Genomic DNA, 21,201 nt, shown 5'->3' on the forward strand with positions numbered 1-21,201 from the left:
TCTTACAGTGTTTGATGCCACCCAGCCCCTAAATTTCAGTAGCTGATCCCCTATTTTGGACAAGCAGGTTGTTCCCCACTTTTCTCTATTTTGAACAGCTCTCTCTGTAAGCATCCTTATATAATCCCATTGAAGGGCAATTACAGCTATGTGTTTCTAGGAGAGCCACCAAGACGGGTACTTCTTTATACTCTTCTGTATTGTTTGAAATGTTTTATTTTGTATAATAAGCACATATTATTTATAAGTTTAGGGAAAAAAACTAATACGACAGCACAGAAGAGACGAGTAGCTACCCCGGAAACCACCCTCCCCTTCTTCTCAGCCACAGAACCCTTGCTTTTCACAGGGTGCTCGGTTTCCCGGAATAAAGACCACATTTCCCAGGCTCCCTTGAAGCTGGCCACAGCCGTATGAGGACGTCCTAGCCAAGGGGGTGACTGTTTTAAACAACTCTGCTCTGGAATTCTTTATAGCTGATAGAGGATGGCGTGACTGCCTAACTGCATGGCCTGGTCCCGTGAACATTTTGTTAAAATACCTCTCCAGAAAGAAAAAGAAACACCCACTCGGCAGATGGGTAAACAAAGGCCCAGAGCAGAGATGAGGACAGAACCCAGCCCTGGGTGTATGCCTCTGCCCCACCAGCATCTCCGCAGGGCCTCCGTCAAAGACGGGGCTTCGAGAAGGCAGGCCCTGCGCTCCCACTGCCCAGGAACGGCCAAGTGAATTCACCTGTACAAGGAACACCACCAGCCCGTCACAAAAGGACACACCATGTGACTCACTTATCTGAGGCACCTAGATAGTGGAATTCAGAGACAGAAAGTAGAAGGGTGTTGTTGGGTGCTGGGGAGAGGGTGATGAGGAGCTAGTGTTCAATGGGGACAGAATTCCAGTTTGGGAAGATGAAAAAGTTCTGGAGACGGATGGTGGTGAGACTAAATGGTACACTTAAAAATAGTTCAAGTGGTCAATTTTAGGTAACGTGTATGTTGTGGCTGAATTGTGTCCCCCCTAACTCATATGCTGAGGTCTGAACCCTCGGGACCTTGGTGACCGTATTTAAAGAGGTGACTCAGGGGCCGGCTCCGTGGCTTGGCGGTTAAGTGTGCGCGCTCTGATGCTGGCGGCCCGGGTTCGGATCCCGGGAGCGCCCCGAGGCACCACTTCTCCATCCAACGTGAGGCCGAGTCCCACGTACAGCAACTAGAAGGATGTGAACCTATGACATACAACTATCTACTGGGGCTTTGGGGGGAAAAAACTGAATAAATAAAATCTTTAAAGAGGTGACTCAGGTCATATGGGTGGCCCGAATCCAATGACTGGTGTCGTTATGAGCAGAGACGATCAGGACACAGACACACAGAGGTAAGAGCACGTGAGGACACAGGGAGCAGGCGGCTATCTATCCACAAGCCCAGGGGAAAGATCTCAGGAGACACCAACCCTGCTGACACCCAGATCTCAGACCCCCAGACTCCAGAATTGTGAGAAGACGAATTTCTGTTGTTTAAGCCGCCCGGTCTGTGCTATTTGTTTCAGCTGCCCTAGCAAATCAATGCAGTATATTCTACCACAACAAAACAAAAACCCTGTCATACCAAGAAAAAAGTCTCCACCAACACAGCGACGATGCTCATCCTCAGGGATGTTTCCCTGTCCGCGTCACGCTTTTCTTATCTGAGTTCTCTCCAACGAACCAAACCCAGGCACCGTCTGCTCACCTGAACAGCACGCCTTTGATGACCTGCCAGGCGTTGGGGGCTGGCTGGGGTGGTGGGTTCTGGGGCTGGGTTTCCGCCGGCGGGTCCCTCCCGATGCTGCCATTGCTGGTCACCTGCAGGGGACAGAGGCCACGGTGAGGAGGGAGGATGGGGCCTGAGGCCCCGGGGCTGTCTCAGCAGCACTGTGCGCCCCGGCCCAGCACAGGGGGGGGGGCTTGAACGATAATTGGAGAATGGATCGATAAGAGCACCTAGGAAGGGGGAAGATCACTAAAAGCACCTAGGAAGGGTCTTCTTCCTTCAAGAGGAAAACACTCTGTGAGCGCTGACTCTGTGTTGGGGACACAGGGGTGACCGAGACAGCCCTGTCCTACTCTCCTGGGGCTCACAGTCCAGCGGGGGAGCCAGACACGTCCCCAGAAACGGACGACCCAGAGTGGGCAGGGCTGGGATGTAGGGACCCAGAGGGGGCACCTGGTCCAGCCTGGCGGTCAGGGTGGGCTTCCTGGAGGAGGGGACGTTGGAGTTGAGACCTAAAATACAAGAAGTTGGCCAACACAGAGGAGGCAGTGAGGGAAGCAGCAGGTGCAGAAATGAAAATGACAGACACAGTCTGACTCTGAGGACTGTCCACTGCTCCCTGGGGCCAGACGCGAGGAGGTAGTTACTGGGGACAATGCAGAAGGTGCCGGATTCTGCAAGGCCTGGGTTTACTTTTCCTTGGGCAAACAGTTCCTGAGGCCTTCTCTGTGGCCAGCCCTGTGCGGGGCCCATCCCTCCAGGGGGTCCTGACTCAGCAGGTGAGACAGATACAGAAAGACACAACCAGAGCGTGAGTGTGCGACGAACCAGCACACACCTCCCCAGGGGCCAGAACTGTGAACGTCTCCACTCAGCAACAGGGCACACAGAGGCTCAGGGAGTCCAAGTGCCCTGTCTGGGCTACTCAAGAAGGATGACAGCAGTGAGATGACAGGGGGTGGGCAGGCCGGGGAGTCAGGCAGGGCTTCCCAGAGGAAGACTCTTCGCTCAGAAGCAGAATTTCATGGTGTCAGGTTCGGAAGGCCCCGAGATGGGGAAATTCTCCCAATTTTTCCCACCTCCCTCCTTGCACGTGCTGGCTCCCTGGTGCTCCCAGCTCTGTCCCCTCACCCCTCTGCCTTCAGGAGGCAGGACAGGACTGTCACGGTCCATTAGGCGGGAGCATGGCCCAGCACAGAGCCGGCACGGAGCCAAGGCTCCATAAACACCTGTGGAGTCAACAAATGCTCCCTGAAGGGCCTCCCCGGGCACCAGGCCACCCAGATCCACTCCCCTCTGGGCCTCCACTGCCCAGCACCCTCCCCCCACCAAGCCCCGAGCCCACCCTTCTGCAATGTCTTCTGTCGGCCTCAAACACCCTGGGGAGCAGGGACAGAGGGCCCCCACAGCCAGACGGGGCTGCCACGGAGCTGAGGCCAGTGTCTGTTAAACATGTCACTTGTCACCTTCTGTCCCCTTCACCAGCAAGAGCTCTTTCCTGTCATCCCCCAGAGCGCGGAACAGCACCATGGTAAAAGGTGGGGGCTCTGGGGTCTGGGAGACCTAGGCCGTGGGCCCGGTCCCTCAGTTCCTGGTTGCGAGACCTCGGGCACGTCACCTCCCCTCTCTGACTCTTACTCTCTCTCATCCAAGGGCCAGGTTGTGAAAATACTGGTACATCCTGGACCGAAAACATTTCCTTCGTGTGTTGAAAAGGATATTTCCTGAGCACCTACTGTGCACCAGGCCCTGTGCTAGGCGGTGACAGTGGTGGTGGCCACACAGCTCTGGGCCTGTCCTCCCAGAGCTCGGGGCCTGAGGGAAACACACCTGCAGAACAGTCAACAGGATCATTAAAAATGGTAAACGGGAAAGTGCTCTGAAGGAAATGAGCCAGGGAGATGACGGCCACCAGGGTGGGGGACGGGGACCCACTTAGACCGGGGGGGCGTGGGCCTCCCCGAGGAGCTGTCTGATGTGTGGGTGAAGGGTCGGCTGGGAAAGGCAAAGGTTCAGGGAAGGGGCTGGCCGGGGGGCGGGTGAGGTCAGACAGGCGCAGGGCCCCCTCGTTCAGGGAGCACCAGGGGGCCAAGTAAGGGTTTCCAGCAGCTCTGAGCTGATTCTGGGTCAAGAAACAGAAGCATGAGGCTACGTTGGGATTTGAACCCAGGTCTGGCTGACCCCCAGGTCTGCTGCCTTACCCGCAATAGTGGACAGGCTGGCTGGAAACCCTCCCCGGGAAATGCAAACGAAACCCGCACTGAGATGCCCCTTCAGGAGGACGACCATAATCACAAAGACGGATAATCGCAAGTGTGGGCGAGTGTGTGGAGAAACCGAACGGCTGTACACCGCTGCTGGGAAGAAGGGAGCTGCCGCTTTGAAATGATGACAGATCCTTAAAAAGTTAAATGTGCCCCTGCCATACAAACCAGGAACCCCGCTCGTAGGTCTCTGCCCGGGAGAAATGAGAAGGGACGTCCACACTAAAGCTTATACGCAAATGTTCACAGCAGCGCTATTGGTAATAGCCAGAAGCGACCCAACCATCCTTCGACAAATGAATGAGTGAAGTGTGACGTATCTATGCAATGGGATAGTCCTCAGCAACCAAAAGGAACACTGCCGGGGGCAGAGCGACCGCAAAAGAGACCCAGGAGATGTTCTGAGAGGACGCAGTGTTCTCAGACCGGACCGTGGTGGCGGTAGTGGTTCTGCACGATTGCATAAATGCACCAAAAGCCACTGAACTCTATCCTGACAACAGGTGGACGTTATGGTATTGAAATTATACCTCAATAAAAAGGTAACCTTCCCGTGGCCCCCACTTCCCTTGGAGTAGAGGCAAAGTCCTCACCATGGCCCCTTCCCTGCCTCTTTGCTCTCACCCATCTCCCCTCACTCGCTGGCTCCAGCCACACCGGCCTCCTCGCTGTTCCTTCATCACACCAGGCACCTCCAACCTCAGGGCCTTTGCACTGGCTGTTCTCCTTACCTGAAAGGCTTTTCCCCCATGTATCTGCATGCCTCTCTCCCTCATGTCCTTCAAGTCTTTGTTGAAATGTCACCTCCTCAGAGAGGCCTTCCCAGACTACCCTGCTTAAATTGCAAGCCTTCTCACTTCCTAGCCCCCTTCCCAGCTTTATTTCTATCCATGGCACTTATCGCCATCTGACCCGCTATATACTTTTATCTATCTTGCTCACTGTCTCGGTGTTTCCTTCTCCCCCCACACCCAAGCCCACCCCCAGCCCTCAGCTAGGACATGAGCTCCTAGTGGGCAGGGCCTCTGTTCTGTTCCCAGGTGTACTCCCAGCATCAGCATGGGGCCCAGCACGCAGTGGGACTCAACACAGTGGCTGAAGGACTGGATGGGAGAGCTGTAGGCCCTGTGTCTGAGCCCCAGGCTGGAGGAGGAGCAGGCTGGCTGGAGCATGAGACTGAGGGTCTGTCTGCTCTGTGCCAGGCCCCGGAGGCCGGGGGAGGGTGGCGGTGGCTGGGGACACAGCAGTGACTATAAGTCACAGTTCCTGCTCTTGGACTTGCATGTTCAATCTCACACACGATCCCCAGGAACACCCGCTAAGGGGCCCAGGAAGCAGCAGAGACCATGAGGCTGGGCCCAGGAAGCAGCAGAGCGTGAAGGCAGGCTTTCCAGCATGTCCTCGCTGACGGCCTGGATCCACCACGGCAATTCCCCCTCAGCTCTCAAGATCCATTCAATCCACAAACACTGGGCACTGCCCTGTGCCGGGTCCCGAGTGGTGCTGGGGACACAGAGGTGACCAAGACAGGTCCAGTTTTACCCTCCAGGAGCTCCAGTCCAGTGGAGGAGACACACGGTGGCAGCCCAGAGTGGGCAGGGCTGGGACAGGGGAGCCCAGGGGGCTGTGGGAGCCCTGACCCCGTCTGAGAGGGTCAGAGAGGGCTTCCCAGGGAGGGACATCTGAGATGTCCAGGACTAGTAAGGATCAACCAGATAAAGAAGCGAGACACATGTGCAAAGGCTGGGGGAAGAGATAGCGAGGGACACTTGCAGAAAGAAAGCTTCAGAGCGGCTGAGGCTCCTCTTGGCCAGTGGTTCTCAAGCAGGGGCAATTCTACCCCCAGGAGACATTAAACAATGTCTGGAGACATTTTTGGTTGTCAAAACTGGGGAGGGTGTGTGTGCTACTGACATCCAGTGTGTAGAGGCCAGGGATGCTGGTAAACAGCGTACAGTGCACAGGACAGCCCCCACAACGAAAACTTATCCAACCCAAAATGTCAAGAGTGCCGAGGCTGAGAAATCCTAGTCCGGTGTGAAGAAAAGTCAGACCAAGCAAAGCCTCGGTCTGCTAAAGAATTTGGACTTTATCCTGAAGACAAAGGAGTAAGTCTGGAAAGGTTTTAAGTAGAAATAGGAAAAGAGATGATGGAGAGTCTCTGGAAGCTCAGGGCACCCTGACCTCTAGTCTCTCTGATCACCCCCCACCCAGTAATCAACAAACACTCAGAGAAGGAAAGACTGGGAAGCCTCTGAAGACAGGGACTGAGCCTTCCTTCCAGCACTAACTCAACAAACACTTCCTGAGGCGGCCCCTGGGCCCTGGGTGAAGATGCTGAACCAGGTATGCTGGGCTCTGTCATACGAATCTCATCCTGGTGTCCTCCCCAGGTGATATTATTTGCCCCTCCTCTGGGCTCCCTCAGTCCTTGACACAGACTTTTGTCACCACCCTAGTCATCCAGGATTATAATTCTTTACGTGTCAGTCTTCTCTCCCACTCCACTGAGGGCAGGGACATGGCTGGAGCTGTCTTTGTGGCCCCTCACCTGGCTGGCCCTCCTGCCCAACCGTTCCATTCACCACTGGAGAAGTGAAGGCCCGAAGAGGGGAAGGAACTTGCCCAGGTCACGCAGCAAGTCAGCTCCATCCTCCCCTCCCAGCCTGCGCTCCTCTCCCGGTGCTGCCTCCCACATGTCAGCGACATCCCAGTGGGTGGGTCGACAGCCCCTTGCTGTCACTCCATCGATTCCCTAAACGCCCGAAGGGTGGCTGCCTGAACTAGCATGTTCTGCAGCCTCAGTTTAGTTGAGACAGCAATGGGTCAGAAGTCACCAGCACCTAGACTAATTCCCCCATAGGATTGGTTTATGCCCAAAGCACACCCATCGCTGGCCTGACTACCCTGGGTCAGCGGTGTCTGGTAACTTCTACACGGAACGGATCCCAAACCCAACCTGGGTGACCTTCTGCAAGTGCCTTAGTGTCGCCGTTCCTTGGATTCCCGTCTGTAAAATGGGTCTGTCGGCCTCGACAGCCCGTGCCCTTACCCACGATGATGACCTGACTTCCCCAGAGATAGAAAACTCCCAATTAATCAACGATTGCTCACACCCTAGGCCCTGCGAGCCAAACCATTCTAGGAACAGTCTTGGAGCCTGGAACCGCGGAGTGGAGAACCCAGGGCGCCTGGGTACAAGTCTGCGCCCCTCCACGCCACTTCTCCCGGCTCGAGCACTGAGGGTGGTGGCCGCCCAGCGCGAGCGTGCAGGGACCCGGCGCGCAACAGGGGCCCGCTCCCCGCACTGTCCGGCCTCCCGGGCCGCCCGGCCTCGCCCGGGCCCGGTATTCAAGGTCCCTCTGGGCAAGGAGCCCCCGATGCACAGGATTCTGCGGAAGGGGGCAGGACACGCCCCGTGGGAGGCCCCCCGGGTGGGGAAGAACCCCTCAGGCCCTTCTCGGCCTCCGTACCTGACCGGAGCCGCCTCCTCCGGCCGCCACCACGGCGCTGCCGGCCCCGTCCGTCTCCTGCGCCGCCGCCATCTTCCCGCTCCGGGTCCCCGCCCCCGCCGCCAGCCCCGCCCCGTCCCCGACGGCGCCAGCGTGATCGCGCGAGATTTCACACTTGCCCCGACGCGCCGGCCACCGTACCGGCAAGAGCGCCTCAGCCACGCCTCTCGGGGGAGGTGCTTCCGGCTATGAAAGAGCCAACCCGGCCACCGTAGTCCTCCTCCCTTCCGCAGCTTGCTTGTTTTTGTCTGCTAGAGACGCTGCCTGCTCTGAACTCCCAGGACTTTCTCGGCCAACATATGCGCTTCCTACAGACTCCAGTCCTTCTGTCCGCTCGAATAAGCCCGCCTTATTCAGTTGTATGAGCCGTCTAGGCCGTCTTATTCTCTTTGTCCTGCGGAGTCTTTGAGTCCTTTCCGGTCCATGTTTCTTGAGCTTTCCCGGCCACCGTAACGCTTCGAAACGCTGGTTTAAGCCACGCCCCTCTTGGGTTAAAGGAACCTTCCTGGCCACCGTACCCAGATTCGGAGAGCAGGGCTTTTGGTCAACAGTCTCGGCGTGTGACCCTTGTTCCTGAAGTACCCATTTCTCCTGACCAGTCCATGTAGGTGTTAGTCTTTCTGTGCCTTCAGAATTACTATTTCAGGGTTCTCCCGGCCTCCACACCTCCAAATTGCACTCTGTGAGCGCCTCCCCAAGCCTTCGGGCCGCCTAGTTTAGCGCGCATGCGCGTTCCGCCAGTGGTCTGCTTTCTAGCAAACCTCGCCGCTTTGGACTCGGCTTCGAGCGCTCTAGGAACTCTATCCTTGTTTGTAGCTGTGTGTCTTTCTACAGCTCCCAGCCTGGACACGTGCTGAGAGACCTCTGGCCTGAGGAGGGTGTTATGATCCCGGACAAGTGACGTCTCTCTCTGAGCCGCAGTTTCTTCCTCTTTTATAAAGTAGGCGTTATCACAGAACCCGCTATTCCTCTTCCCCTTTTGCCCCGCCGGGTTTTGGGGAAGACCCAGTGAGATCACGAGTATAAAGCACGTGTCCCCCCGCCTCACGCTTGGTAAGGAATCAATATCGTGCGCCATTATTATGAACTTTTCACAATCCCTGGAAGGGTGAGCAGGTTTTGCATTGGGATATTCTAATTATTTATTATTTTAGTATTTGCTTCCACTTTCCTCTAGGTCTCAGCTCAGTAGTACTATGGTCTCTTCCAGGAAACCTTCCCTGGCCTCCCAGGCTGGGCAGGGCACCGCCTCCCAGTCCTTCTAGTTCCCTGGACTCTGCCGCCCCATCCCTGCCCACTTTGTGTCGTCACTGTCAGTGTTGGGTGTGGTGTGTCCTGCCCTGGGCGGTCATGGTCACTGCTGTGTCTCCAGCACTGCCCACGGGAGGATTGCTGGGTGAAAGGATGAAACTCTCTGAGTGCAGCAAGTGAAAGACTGACTTCTGAGGACCGACACAAGGGCAAGAAGGAACCTTAGAAAACTCGCCCAGTTCCCTTCTGTTACAGATAATAATGGTAGTGATAACGATTCTGTGAAACTGTAAGCTCAAACTTTAGGTCTAGGAATGAAATGAACATACTGATTAAGTCCCCCAGCCGGGGGTCAGATTGAGATTTTGTGGGCCTCTTTTTAAAAAGTACGGGATTACACGTACAAATTTAAATAGAAGACCACAGAAGGGCCGCCCGGTGGCGCAAGCGGTTAAGTGCGCGCGCTCTGCTGTGGCGGGGCAGCCCAGGGTTCGCCGGTTCAGATCCTGGGCGCCCACCAACCACCCGCTTGGCAAGCCATGCTGTGGTGGCGTCCCATATAAAGTAGAGGAAGATGTGCATGGATGTTAGCCCAGGGCTGGTCTTCCTCAGCAAAAAAAAATAAATAAATAAAATCAGCATTCCTTTAAAACAATAAAAAATAAATAAATAGAGGACCACAGAAAGCCCAGGCAAGTGCCGGGCTTTGAAGCTTGATCTTCTCCAGCCTCACAGTAACCCCACCTATGCTCTCAGCTTTCGATACGAAACGCTCCAATCTGTCCTCTTCCTCCGGTATACAGCAGAGTCCATCTGTTGGAGCATGAGAGGCTCTCAGATGGACTGTGACCTTAGACCGGGCCTCTGCAAAGCCCTCCCCCGTGTCTGTTGATTGACCAAATAAATTCTTCCATTCCTACTCACTGGTAAGTGAATCACAGGCCAGACCCTCTCTGCCCTCCACTAGGGGACACCCAAACACTGACCAGAGGCTGTGATTTCAGGTTCTAAGGGAGATGGGGGTTGGGGACCTGAACTTCTGGGTCCTGAGGAGAAGGAATTGGAGGTCCAGACTCCTGAGTCTGAGGGAGGAGAAGTCTGGGGTCCCAGGCTCCTGCGTTCTGGGGGAAGAGTCAGCCGCGGGCTTGGACTTGGGGTGTGGAGGAAAGTGGGCCTGGGCTGGGGGCTTGAGAAAGGAAGGAGGAGTCTGGGAAGAGCCCTGGGATTGGTTGGAAGCAGAACCGGCCTGGGCAGTGGTTTAGTTTGGCCTGAGTCCGTGGGAAACAAGTGGATAGAGCAGGGATTGTTCCTCCAGTGTCCACCCCCCCGCATCACCCCCTGGGTTTGGCAGCCTCGGCTCTTCCCAGGCCCTGGAGACTTGGGGGCATTTCCCACAACCACTCCCCATGGGCTCTGTTTTCTGCTAGACTCTCAGCTGCCCAGCCCCGGGACCTGGGAAAACTGCCCCAAGAGTGCTGAAAGGCTGGCTGGAGGTTAATGCCGAGCACATTAGGAGAAATAGAGGCTCTGAATCCTCTGGGGCTGGCAGCCCTCCTCCTGGGACTTCGGGGCCCGGGATCACCCTCTGCTCCCTCAGGTTCTAGGAGTCCAGGCCCCAGCCCTGTCCTCTCTCAGACCACAGAGCCTCTGCTCTTATTTGCACACTCTGCTTTTTGCTTGCAATCCCCACTGCCCGGATACCGTCTTGCAACCAATAACCAACCCCCAGACCTGGGGGCCAAGTGAGTGTCCCCTCCCCACCCCCCACTCTCCAAGCCCTAACACACTGCATTGTGATGTATCCCCCGTGACCAGCCCAGCCAGGTCCTCTAGAGGGCCCTCCCGGCGCAGAAACTCAGGACCTATCCGAGGTGGCCGCACCCAGGCCTCCACCTCCTCACTTCCTCTCGTCTTCGTTTGCCCGATTGCTGTTGGAAGTTGCCTTCTCCATTGGTTGTCTTGCTCATCTCTGCCTCCCCCCTCCCCCCAGCCTCTCTGTGTGTGGCCTCAGGATGGAGCAGAGCTCCTGGCCCTGAGTAGGAGCAGGAAATGTTATTTCTGTTGCTAACGAGAGCACAGCTCACAAAACATACCACAAAGTTGTAATCACTAAAACTGTCTGGAATTGGGCCAGGACCCGATCAGTAGCTTTTTGAGGGGCCACATGAAGGCAGGACTGTCTGTCTGTTCCCTGCTGTGTCCCCAGGGCCTGGTAGGGTCTCAGTAAATACATGTGGGACAAATGTATGGGGATTTTCCCGGAGCACGGCTTTTGCAGGTCTGTACTCTTGGGTCCTAGCCAACCTGTGCGTTTACTTCCTACACTCAGCAGCGACTTGTGGGCATCAGTCTCCCCTCTGTCACAGGACCGTTGGAGACCTCACGGCGATGGCACATTTAAAGTGTCAGCCCAGGGCCTGGGCACTGCCTGAGGTCACCATAGGTTAGCTGTGTCCATGGTTTGTCATTTTACAGATAAGAAAGCCGGACCTCTGTGAAGGGCGGTCTCTAATTATTGTTATGATTATTCATTGTTATTATCATTATATTATATTATTATGTATAATATATATATAGATATATAATATGAATATATTATTCACCTCTTTATTCCCACTGACCAGGTTAGGGCTGCATACCTATAGTAGGTGCTCAATAAATGTTGGCTAGACTGAATCAGTCCCTCCATCTTGGCCCCTGAGGTCTCAGAAAAGCAACCACATGGAAGAGGATAAACTTGGCATTTTTTCATTGATAAGTCAGGCTACACTTGGGAGTAGGATGCTGAGAGCTGCTAGGAAGACGGGGTGGGTCAGGGGAGCCAAGGGGTTGCTGGGGTCTGGACTCGCCCCTGCCCCACGACCAGGGGCCCAGCTGTCACTGGTCTCCCTTCAGCAGAGAGAGGAGCTGGTCAGTAAGAATCTCTGTGTAAGTGCTCACGGCTGCCGTGCTTTTGCTGTACATGTCCCTGGGGAGAAAGAACACAGGATCTGAGGAGGAGGGGCTGGGGGATGGACCCCTGGGGCTGAGGGAGGAGGGGCTGGGGCCTGGACTCCCGGGGCTGAGGGAGGAGGGGCTGGGGCCTGGACTCCCGGGGCTGAGGGAGGAGGGGCTGAGGGGCCCGGACCCCTGGGTCTGAGGGAGGAGGGCCTGGGGCCTGGAATCCCGGGGCTGAGGGAGGAGGGGCCGGGGCCTGGACTCCCGGGGCTGAGGGAGGAGGGGCTGAGGGGCCCGGACCCCTGGGTCTGAGGGAGGAGGGGCTGGGGCCTGGAATCCCGGGGCTGAGGGAGGAGGGGCTGGGGCCTGGAATCCCGGGGCTGAGGGAGGAGGGGCTGGGGCCTGGAATCCCGGGGCTGAGGGAGGAGGGGCTGGGGCCTGGAATCCCGGGGCTGAGGGAGGAGGGGCTGGGGCCTGGAATCCCGGGGCTGAGGGAGGAGGGGGCTGGAGGCCTGGACTCCTGGGGCTGAGGGAGGAGGGGCTGGGGCCTGGAATCCTGGGTTCTGGATGCAGTAGGAAGTGGGGGCCAGCCCCCTGGTGCCTGCAGGGCGGGTGGTACCTGAGTTTCTCATCCATCGTGGACAGGTATGTCTTCTTGTACAGGTCCTGGGCGGCTGCTTTGGCTGAATCCCAGTAACTGAGGAGTGATTCCTGCACCTGGGTGAGCAGGGTGGTGCTGGCGGCCTCATGTTCCTGGGCCCCCTGGACCTCTGCAGGGGGAGAGAGCGGTAAGAGAGCTGAAGGGCCTGCAGCAGGGGGAGAATGAGGCAGGGAAGGAGAGGAGGGGGCAGGGGTAGGGCCCTGCAAGAACAGGGCTGGGAAGATGCTTGGAGCTTATCCCTCCTCCCAGACCTTCCTCCCCTGCCAACCCCACTCACCGAATCCTAATACCAGGAGGATGAGAAACAGAGCCAGGAGGTATCGGGCGCGCATGGTGTCGGGAGACCTGGAACACTGAGGCGGGTGTGGGGCAGGGCCACTGGAGGCATCTCTTCCTGGGGTCCCCTGCACTCAGGCGTGGAGGGCTGGGCTCCCCTCTTCCCCCCTCCCCGCCTGAGTCAAGTTCCTAATGGGCTGGCTTAGCCTCACTGTCTAACATTCTATGATTCTTTTTTTTTTTTTTGTGAGGAAGATCGGCCCTGAGCTAACATCTGCCAATCCTCCTCCTTTTGCTGAGGAAGACTGGCCCTGAGCTAACATCCGTGCCCATCTTCCTCCACTTTATGTGGGATACAGCCACAGCATGTGTGTCGGTGCGTGCCGGGAATGGGAACCTGGGCCACCAGCAGCGGAGCACGCGCACTTCACCGCTAACCCATGGGGCCGGCCACTCATTCTGTGATTCTACTCCTGATTTAATTCTAACATCCATTCATTCACTCTAGGAGCATTTCTTGAGCACCTGCTGTATGCCAAACACAGTTCTGGGCCCAGCTGTGAACACAGCCGTGGCCCGGCCCTTAGGAAGCTGACGTGAGAGAGAACTACAATGAACAAATATTAAAAGAGTAAAATATAGAGTGTGTCACATGGTGATAAGTGCTCTGGAGGGGGAAGGATGTGAGGAAAGCCACAGCAGAGCGTGGCATTTATGCCAAGACCCAGTTGGTGCAGGGACATGCCATAGACTCAATTAGGAGCCCCCACTTAGACCTGCGTGTTTCCGCTGCACCAGGCCCTGTTCTACCACATTCCCTCAATCCTCCCCCCAACTCTATGGCGGAGGCCCTCTTGGTGACTACGGTGCTCAGCCCCCCGTACGATCATCCACATTTTGTCGATGAGCACCAGCAGTTGGAAGAGGTTGAGATCTGACCCGGGGGGGAGATCAGCACAGGTGAACATTCTCAAATCTAAGGACTGTGATTCCAGCCTGGGAATCGAACATGGGGACTCCTTCAATTTCTGCTTTAGCAATCGTTGCCCTCTCCCCGCTGACACCCCTCCCCCCGATTTCAGCCCCTCTCTTACCGGACTCTGGTGGACTGTCCTCACCCACTCTAAAGGAGAAAGGCTTTATAGCTCTCCGGATCCACCCCCTCCATGGCCGCCACCCCCTCCTCGATGCCTAGGCCAAAGTCCTGGCCAACAGGACCGCGGAGGGGGTGGGGAGGGGGCAGAGAGGGCAGTGACGTCCCCGAGGTCAAGCCACAGGCAGCTCCCACTCTGAAAATTCACTCTTGAGAGAGGCAGGCTGGGTGGGGGGCCGTGGAGAGGTTGGGGGCTCCGGGCACCCACCAGGAGTGGGTCTGGCCTCTCCATCGTGTGAGAAGGGAAGGCAGAGCGCTGAATGAGGGGTCACTGTGGGCACCTACCAACCCTGCCTGCTCTCCAGCCTTCACCCTCTGTCCCCAAGTGAGGAGCCTGTAGTCTCCCGTCCTCCTCAAGCCCACAAAGGTGGGTCTCAGGACTGGGGGAGGGAGGCATACCCCCACCGTGCCCCCCCTTCCCACTATCACTTCCCCTAGTCGTTAACTGCTGGGGGTGGGTGGGTGGCTGGGGTTATCTCCGGCCGCATTGGGGAGGGCCCGGGACAGGGACACAGAGAAGAATTTCTTTATTGTGAACAGTTTAACCCTGGTCCCTGTCCCCGCAGAGGAGCTGGGGACACATGTTGTAGGCCTTGTTCAGGAGGCTCTCCTTGGAGCTGCGGAGCCAGGCCTGGGCGCGGGGACGCAGGTCCCTCAGGTGGTCATCATAGTAGGTCTGCATGAAGTCCCGGAAGGCCGAGGGGCCCCTGTGGGAGAGGGGACATCACAGCTGAGACCCCAGCTACCCCCGAGACTTCGCCCCCGTACACCTGCCTCCCTCTGACCCAGGAGTCTCTGCTCTCTACTCCAACCCGCCACTCCTCTCAGACCCAGGGCACACAGCCCTACCCCCAGCCCCTGCCACTCCCTCGGAATTCAAGAGTCCAGGCCCCGGCCCCTCCTCCCCCAGACCCAGGAGTCCAGGCCCCCAGCCCCCTCTGCACACACTCACCAGAACCACCGCCACCTCTCTCTGGTCTTGGTCACCAGCGGCTCCATGAACTCCTTCACCTTGCCCCGCACCAGGCCCCAGAGACCACTGGCCCGCCCTGGCGGGGGACTTGGGGATCCTGTAGGCACTTCCTGCTGGCATGCTAGGTGAGACCAGAGGGCAACTTGGGTGGGCTGTGACCCCAGAGCCCTTCCTCCTCCGTCTCCCCCGATGCCCACCATCACTCTCTCGGAGGCCTAAGGGCGGCCGGTCCTCTCACCGCTGGCCCCTCCTGTCACCCCTCGGTCTGCCTGTGGTTTTCTCCCTCAGCCTGAACCCCACTTCTCTCTCCCCCCATCCTCCTCCTGATGCCTCCTTCTCTACCTGCTCTTGCACCCCCACTGTGCCCCTCACACTGTGTGAACCACCTCCACAGGCGGTGGAGGGAGGGCACAGGAGGACTTTGTGCCCCCAGTGATGGAGAGTGGCTTAGCTGTGCTGTCCCTTCCTCCTGGTGGGCCAGGGATTCTGCCACGGATCCCACTTCACTTCCTGGCACACACCTGTCTCTCCAGCACCCACCCACCTGGGCACAGCCTCACCTGTGGAGACCAGCTATCACACGGGGACATGTGTACGCGTACAGACAGAGGCACCCGTGTGAACTGTGGTGTGCCCTCGGCCCATGACTGAACCTCTTCAAGACTCAGTTCTCCCTTCTGTGGATTGGGATAATGATAGGCCCCACCTCCTAGGGTTATTGTGAGAATTCAGAGTTAACACCTAGAAGGCACTTGAAATGGTGCTTTGCACATTGTAGGCATTATATAAATGTCAGCATTTTATTTTATTTTATTTTTTTAATTTTATTTATTTATTTTTCCCCCAAAGCCCCAGTAGATAGTTGTTATGTCATAGTTGCACATCCTTCTAGTTGCTGCATGTGGGACGCGGCCTCAGCATGGCTGGAGAAGCGGTGCATCAGTGCATGCCCAGGATCCAAACCTGGACTGCCAGCAGTGAAGCGCGCGCACCCAACCACCAAGCCACGGGGCCGGCCCCCTGTCAGCATTTTAAATGTGTGGGCCTGTCCTGTGGCGCAGTGGTTAAGTTTGCATGCTCCACTTTGGCGGCCTGGGGTTCGCAGATTCAAATCTCAGGCGCGGACCGACGTACAGCTCATCAAGCCATGATGTGGCGGCATCCCACATACAAAATAGAGGAAGATGGGCACAGATGTTAGCTCAGGGCCAATCTTCCTCAGCAAAAAGAGGAGGATTGGCAACAGATGTTAGCTCAAGACCAATCTTCCTCACCAAAAAAAAAATTCTAAATGCACATGCAGAACCCAGACATACATACCAGTACACACAGACACCCTCACACGTGTCCATACACTCAAATCTTTTGCATACATACTCCACAAAGACCCACATGTGCACACAAACACACACTAGTTAACGGACACACATTTAGGACAACTGCATACTCATGCTTACACAAACACAAAGGCATGTATGTGACCACTATCACTTGTGCCAACCCCATGTTACACACTTCACACACACCAGATATGTGCACACATCTGCATACCACAGTGTGTACAAACCCACACAGACAGTCACGTACCCCACGCCACTGTGGAGTCCCCACACCCACCCACCTGCTCCTCCTCACCCACAACCCAGGCCAGGACCAGAACATAGAAGCAGAAGGAGGGCAGAGCCCAGGGCCTGCGTCCAGGGAGCGACATTTCTGGGGGCTCTGTCCCTCTGTGCTCGGCTCTCTGGGCTGAGGGAGGGCGAGGCTTCACGGAGCAGAGCCCTCCCCTGGCTGCCTCCCCACGCCCCTTGGCAGAGACTTCAGAGAGAAGGGCCCAGGTGACGGTGACAATCAGGCCATGCCCGCCCCTGCTGGCCTCCCTCCCTCCTACCCTCCCAGCACCCTCGCCTGACAGGGGAAGACAGAAGGTTCCTGCACTGAACCAGGTTCAAATCCTGGCTCTGCCTCCCATGACAGCCCCTTCTTCTGGCCTCAGTTTCCTCTTCTGTAAAATGGGCCTGCAATCCATCTTTCCTTAATTGAATATAATGACACAAGGAAGCTCTTAACACACAACCTGGCAATGTAGGTGCTCACAGATCATTGCTGTTTATTTCTGTTTCATCTCTAAAATCTCTTGGCTGCTGGGCTACAGGGCCAGACACACACTCACCGCGTGAGCTGGGTAAGTACATTCCCTTCTCTGGGCTTCCACGTTTTCATCTGTAAATGGGGATGGTGATAAGTGTCTGCCTCCCAGAGTCCCTGTGAAGGCTGGGAGAGGCCCTGCGAGGGAAGGCTCCAGGCGCTCACAGTAGGAGGTTGTCCACACCAGGCTTGGGCCCCACCCTAGACGGAAGGAAAATGAGCCTTTTCTCTTGGAGAACCCAGCCATGAGCCAGGGCACCCCGCTTGGCCAGGGAACTGTTGGCTGGATTCCTTGGTCTAGGGTTGCCAGATAAAATACAGGTCACCCAATGACGTTTGAATTTCAATAAATAATAGATTTTTCCTTTTAGTATAAGTATGTTCCATGCAATATTTGAGAATGATACTAAAAATGATTTGTTGTTTATCTGGAATTCAGATCTAACCGGGATCCTGTATTTTTTAAAATTTTTTATTTATTTATTTTTTTGCTGAGGAAGACTGGCCCTGGGCTAACATCTGTGCTCATCTTCCTCCACTTTATATGGGACGCCGCCACAGCATGGCCTGACAAGTGGTGTGTCGGCGTGTGCCCGGGATCGAACCCGGGCCTCCAGCAGCCGAGTGTGCGCACTTAACTGCTATGCCACAAGGCCAGCCCCAGGGAAACTTGTATTTTTATGTGACATTATCTGACAACCCCACCTTGGCCAATACCTAAATGACTAGACAGTACCATCCTGCCCAGAGGCTTCCAGCAGAATGTTGTCCCTCCCAGTGGCCCCAGCACAGGCTCTGACACACAGTAGCGGCTCAGCAAATGTTTCCTGGAGTTCCTCACTAACAGTCATCAGCAAAATAAAACCTCCTAGGGTTTCTGTTTGGGAAGATGAGAAAGTTCCAGAAATAGGTAGTGGTGATGGTTGCACAACATTCTGAATGTACTTAATGTCACTGAACTGTATGCCTAAACATGGTTAAAATGGTAAACTTAACATTATGTGTTTTACCATAATAAGAAAGAGAAAAGGAAAAATCCACCATGCAGTGTGTTATGAGAAGCAGCACTGTGTGGGGTTCAGAGCCTGGCTCCACATCCCTCCGGCTGTGTGACCTGGTGCAAGTTGCTTAACCTCTCTGGGCCTGTTTCTTCGTCCATGAATGGGAGTCACGGACTACTTTCCCTGGGTAAGTAAAAGGAGATTGTTTATGGAAAGTGCTGTGAGCAGCGCCAGATCCACTACAAAGGGCCTTGGTCAATGTCGCCACTGTTGGTTAAGCACACGCTGAGTACGCGCTATGCACCAGGCGCCATGGCAGGGCTTCAGCGCGTTAACTCATTGAATTAACTCACAACAGCCTGATGAAGAGGACATCTTTATCATTCCCATTTGACAGATGAGGAAACTGAGGCTGCCAGGGTGGGGGTGAGACCACTTACCAATGGCTCCTCAACCAGCAAGTGGTGAATTTGAACCGGGCCCTCTCACACTACCTAGCCAAGCCAGGACAACCTCTGCCCCACCTCCCACTGGAATCCTGGAGCGCAAGAGGGAGGTGGGAGCAGGGCCCGGGGTGGGGTGAGCCCTGGGGGAGGTCTCTGACCCCTGCTCCAGCTCCAAGGTCAGCGAGGGCTGTTTGCTTTCGCTGCTTGTGATGTTTGCTCATCTCGGGGCCAGTAACAGGCTGAAGGTCGCTCAGGGTGGGCCTCAAAAACAACTGGCAGTGAGGGGATCGGGGCAGAGAGGTCCCAGGGAGGGAGTGCAGTGTGGACTGGTGGGTCCTGAGACCCCAGTGTGTGTGTCTGGGGGCAGGGAGAATCTCATCCTGAGCCTGCAACCTTGTGTCTGCAAGATCACCAGTCCTGACTGCCAGACCCCAAAGCACTCTCTCTCTCTGTTTTCCTCGACCCCAGGGTCCCTGCCCCAGTCCGCACCCCATCCCCTCACTCCTAAATCCCTGCCCCCACCTCTCTTCTAGTGCCCCTAACCACTCACCTCCCCGGCTGCTCTGGGTCATGGCAGGGAAGTAGGAAGAAAAAGAGGTGGAAATGTCCCCTTCTTTATCTCTTCTTTCTGCCTTCTGTCTGGGAGATCTCCTTTCATTCATTTTTAATGATTGAGCTATTCACATACCATGAAATTCACCCTTTTATTTAATTTTATTTTTTTTTAATTTTTTTAATTTTTATTTTTGTGAGGAAGATCAGCCCTGAGCTAACATCCATGCTAATCCTCCTCTTTTTGCTGAGGAAGACTGGCTCTGAGCTAACATCTATTGCCAATCCTCCTCCTTTTTTTCCCCAAAGCCCCAGTAGATAGTTGTATGTCATAGTTGCACATCCTTCTAGTTGCTGTATGTGAGACGCTGCTTCAGCATGGCCAGAGAAGCGGTGCATCAGTGCGCGCCCGGGATCTGCACCTGGGCCGCCAGTAGCGGAGCGCGAGCACTTAACCGCTAAGCCACGGGGCCGGCCCCACCCTTTTAGTTTTATTTTTTGTTTTTTTGTGAGGAAGATCAGCCCTGAGCTAACATCTGTTGCCGATTCTCCTCTTTTTTGCTGAGGAAGATTGGCCCTGAACTAACATCTGTGCCCATCTTCCTCTATTTTGTATGTGGGACGCCACCACAGCATGGGCTGACAAGCAGTGCGTTGGTGCATGCCTGGGATCCGAACCCCAGGCCACCGCAGCAGAACGCACACACTTAACCGCTGCGCCACTGGGCCGGCCCCAAAATTCACCCCTTTAAAGTGCATGTTTCAATTGTTTTTAGTATATTTGCAAAGCTGTGCAACTATCACCGCCATCTAATTCCAGAACATTCTCATCACCCCAAAAGGAAGCCCCATTCCCATTAGCAGTCACTCCCCATTGCCTTCTCCCCTCAGCAGAGCAACCACTAACCTGCTTTCTGTCTCTATAGATTTCCCTTTTCTGGACATTTCGTATGAATGGAGTCATGCACTTGTGGCCATGAGAGCACAGTGTTTTCATGGTTCATCCATGCTGTAACAGGCATCAGTACTTCATTCTTTTTTATGACTGAATAATATTCCACGGTATGGATGGACATATACATACACCGGATGTACACACACTCTGTGGATTTTTTTATCCATTCATCAGTTAGTGGGCGTTTGGGATGTTTCCACTTTTGGGCTATTATGAATAATACTGCTGTGAACATTTGTGTATAAGTTTTTGTGTGGACATGTTACAGTCCTTTTGGGTAGGTGCTTAGCAGTGGAATTGCTGCATCATATGGTAATCCTGATCACCTTCTTAGGAACTGCTAAACTGTTTTTGAAAGTGGCCGCATTCGTTCATTTTTGTACTGTTTCCCATCCATGTGTTTGTACAATAAACGTTCATGGGTCAAAAAATTCTGTTGCTCGTCACACTCTTCCCCAATTCTCTTTGCGTGATTCTGAACTGTCTTTCAGGTTTCAGGTGCAATGTCCCCTCCTCGGGGAGCCCTCCCTGACCCCGTAGGCTGAGCCAGGTGCCAGCTGGTGTCCTGATCCCTGCCCTCCCCTCTGTGTGTTGTGTGTGCCACAGGTGAGACTGTCTGAATGTGCTGGGCACTCAGGGGTGTGGCAGGGAACAAGATAGCCTCCATGAACTTGACATCCTAACAGAGGGAGACACAGACAGTAAACAAGTAAGCGAATAGATATGTGATATATCAGAGGGTAATAAATACTGAAAAGAAAGGCAGATAAAGAGATAAAGGAGAGCAATATGGGGGGGGGCACGATGCGAGGGGGGATTTTTTTTGTGTGTGTGAGGAAGATCAGTCCTGAGCTAACATCCATGCCAATCCTCCTCTTTTTTGCTGAGGAAGACTGGCCCTGAGCTAATACCCGTGCTGATCTTCCTCCACTTTATTTGGGATGCCGCCACAGCATGGTCTGACAAGCAGTGCGTCGGTGCGCGCCCAGGATCCGAACCTGGGCCACCAGCAGCAGAGCACGCGCACTTCACTGCTACTCCATGGGCCTGGCCCCCAGGAGATATTTTGAACAGAGACCTGGAGGAGATGAGAGTGAACTAGGCAGATATCTGGACACCTGGGGGAAGAACATTCCAGGCAGAGAGAACAGCAAGTGCAAAGGCCCTGAGGTAGGGGCCGGCCCAGCTGTTAGAGGCGCCATGAGGAGGGAGGGGGAGAGGGATAGGGGATGAGGCCACAGAGGTGATGGGGTCAGAGACAGTAGAGCTTGTAGATCTTGGTAGGCTCTTTGGGTTTCCTCTGAGGGTGGAAGGAGGGTTC

At 55.3% G+C, this 21,201-nt stretch overlaps 3 protein-coding genes across 3 annotated transcripts in view; all 3 read right to left on the reverse strand.

Moving 5' to 3' along the window:
* CLPTM1 (CLPTM1 regulator of GABA type A receptor forward trafficking) overlaps nt 1-7,575 on the reverse strand; it is a 28,159-nt gene extending 20,584 nt beyond the window's left edge. Inside the window, exons 1-2 of the mRNA XM_004440140.3 lie at nt 7,489-7,575; nt 1,731-1,843 (exon numbers count right to left, since the gene is read on the reverse strand). Of these exons, the coding sequence (XP_004440197.1) occupies nt 1,731-1,843; nt 7,489-7,560 (185 nt within the window). The 5' untranslated portion in view covers nt 7,561-7,575. The remainder of the gene's footprint in view (nt 1-1,730; nt 1,844-7,488) is intronic.
* Nucleotides 7,576-11,505: 3,930 nt separating this feature from the next.
* APOC2 (apolipoprotein C2) lies at nt 11,506-12,798 on the reverse strand. The gene is made up of 3 exons (XM_004440139.3): nt 12,654-12,798; nt 12,335-12,485; nt 11,506-11,746 (listed from the first exon to the last, which is right to left on the reverse strand). Exons 1-3 carry the CDS (start codon nt 12,706-12,708, stop codon nt 11,656-11,658), a joined length of 297 nt encoding a protein of 98 aa, XP_004440196.1. The 5' UTR covers nt 12,709-12,798; the 3' UTR covers nt 11,506-11,655.
* Nucleotides 12,799-14,318: 1,520 nt separating this feature from the next.
* APOC4 (apolipoprotein C4) lies at nt 14,319-16,528 on the reverse strand. Its single transcript, XM_004440138.3, has 3 exons — nt 16,414-16,528; nt 14,758-14,899; nt 14,319-14,512 (listed from the first exon to the last, which is right to left on the reverse strand). The coding sequence occupies exons 1-3, from the start codon at nt 16,487-16,489 to the stop codon at nt 14,347-14,349; spliced, it is 384 nt and encodes a 127-aa protein (XP_004440195.1). The 5' UTR covers nt 16,490-16,528; the 3' UTR covers nt 14,319-14,346.
* Nucleotides 16,529-21,201: the final 4,673 nt, after the last annotated feature.

Source organism: Ceratotherium simum, chromosome 33 (assembly GCF_057802395.1).
Source record: "Ceratotherium simum simum isolate JZ-2026a chromosome 33, ASM5780239v1, whole genome shotgun sequence".
NCBI classification, from domain to species: Eukaryota; Metazoa; Chordata; class Mammalia; order Perissodactyla; family Rhinocerotidae; genus Ceratotherium; species Ceratotherium simum.

Bases quoted from the DNA above. Each gene is read 5' to 3' on its own strand.
- APOC2 (XM_004440139.3), bottom strand. From the start codon at position 12,708: ATGCGCGCCCGATACCTCCTGGCTCTGTTTCTCATCCTCCTGGTATTA. The intron at 12,486-12,653 runs GTGAGTGGGGTT...CTCCCCCTGCAG, and splicing joins CCTCCTGGTATTAGGATTCG to AGGTCCAGGGGGCCCAGGAA. The intron at 11,747-12,334 runs GTACCACCCGCC...CTTTCTCCCCAG, and splicing joins ACGATGGATGAGAAACTCAG to GGACATGTACAGCAAAAGCA.
- APOC4 (XM_004440138.3), bottom strand. From the start codon at position 16,489: ATGTCGCTCCCTGGACGCAGGCCCTGGGCTCTGCCCTCCTTCTGCTTC. The intron at 14,900-16,413 runs GTGAGGAGGAGC...GGTCTCACCTAG, and splicing joins GGTCCTGGCCTGGGTTGTGG to CATGCCAGCAGGAAGTGCCT. The intron at 14,513-14,757 runs GTGAGTGTGTGC...CCTCTCCCACAG, and splicing joins GAGAGGTGGCGGTGGTTCTG to GGGCCCCTCGGCCTTCCGGG.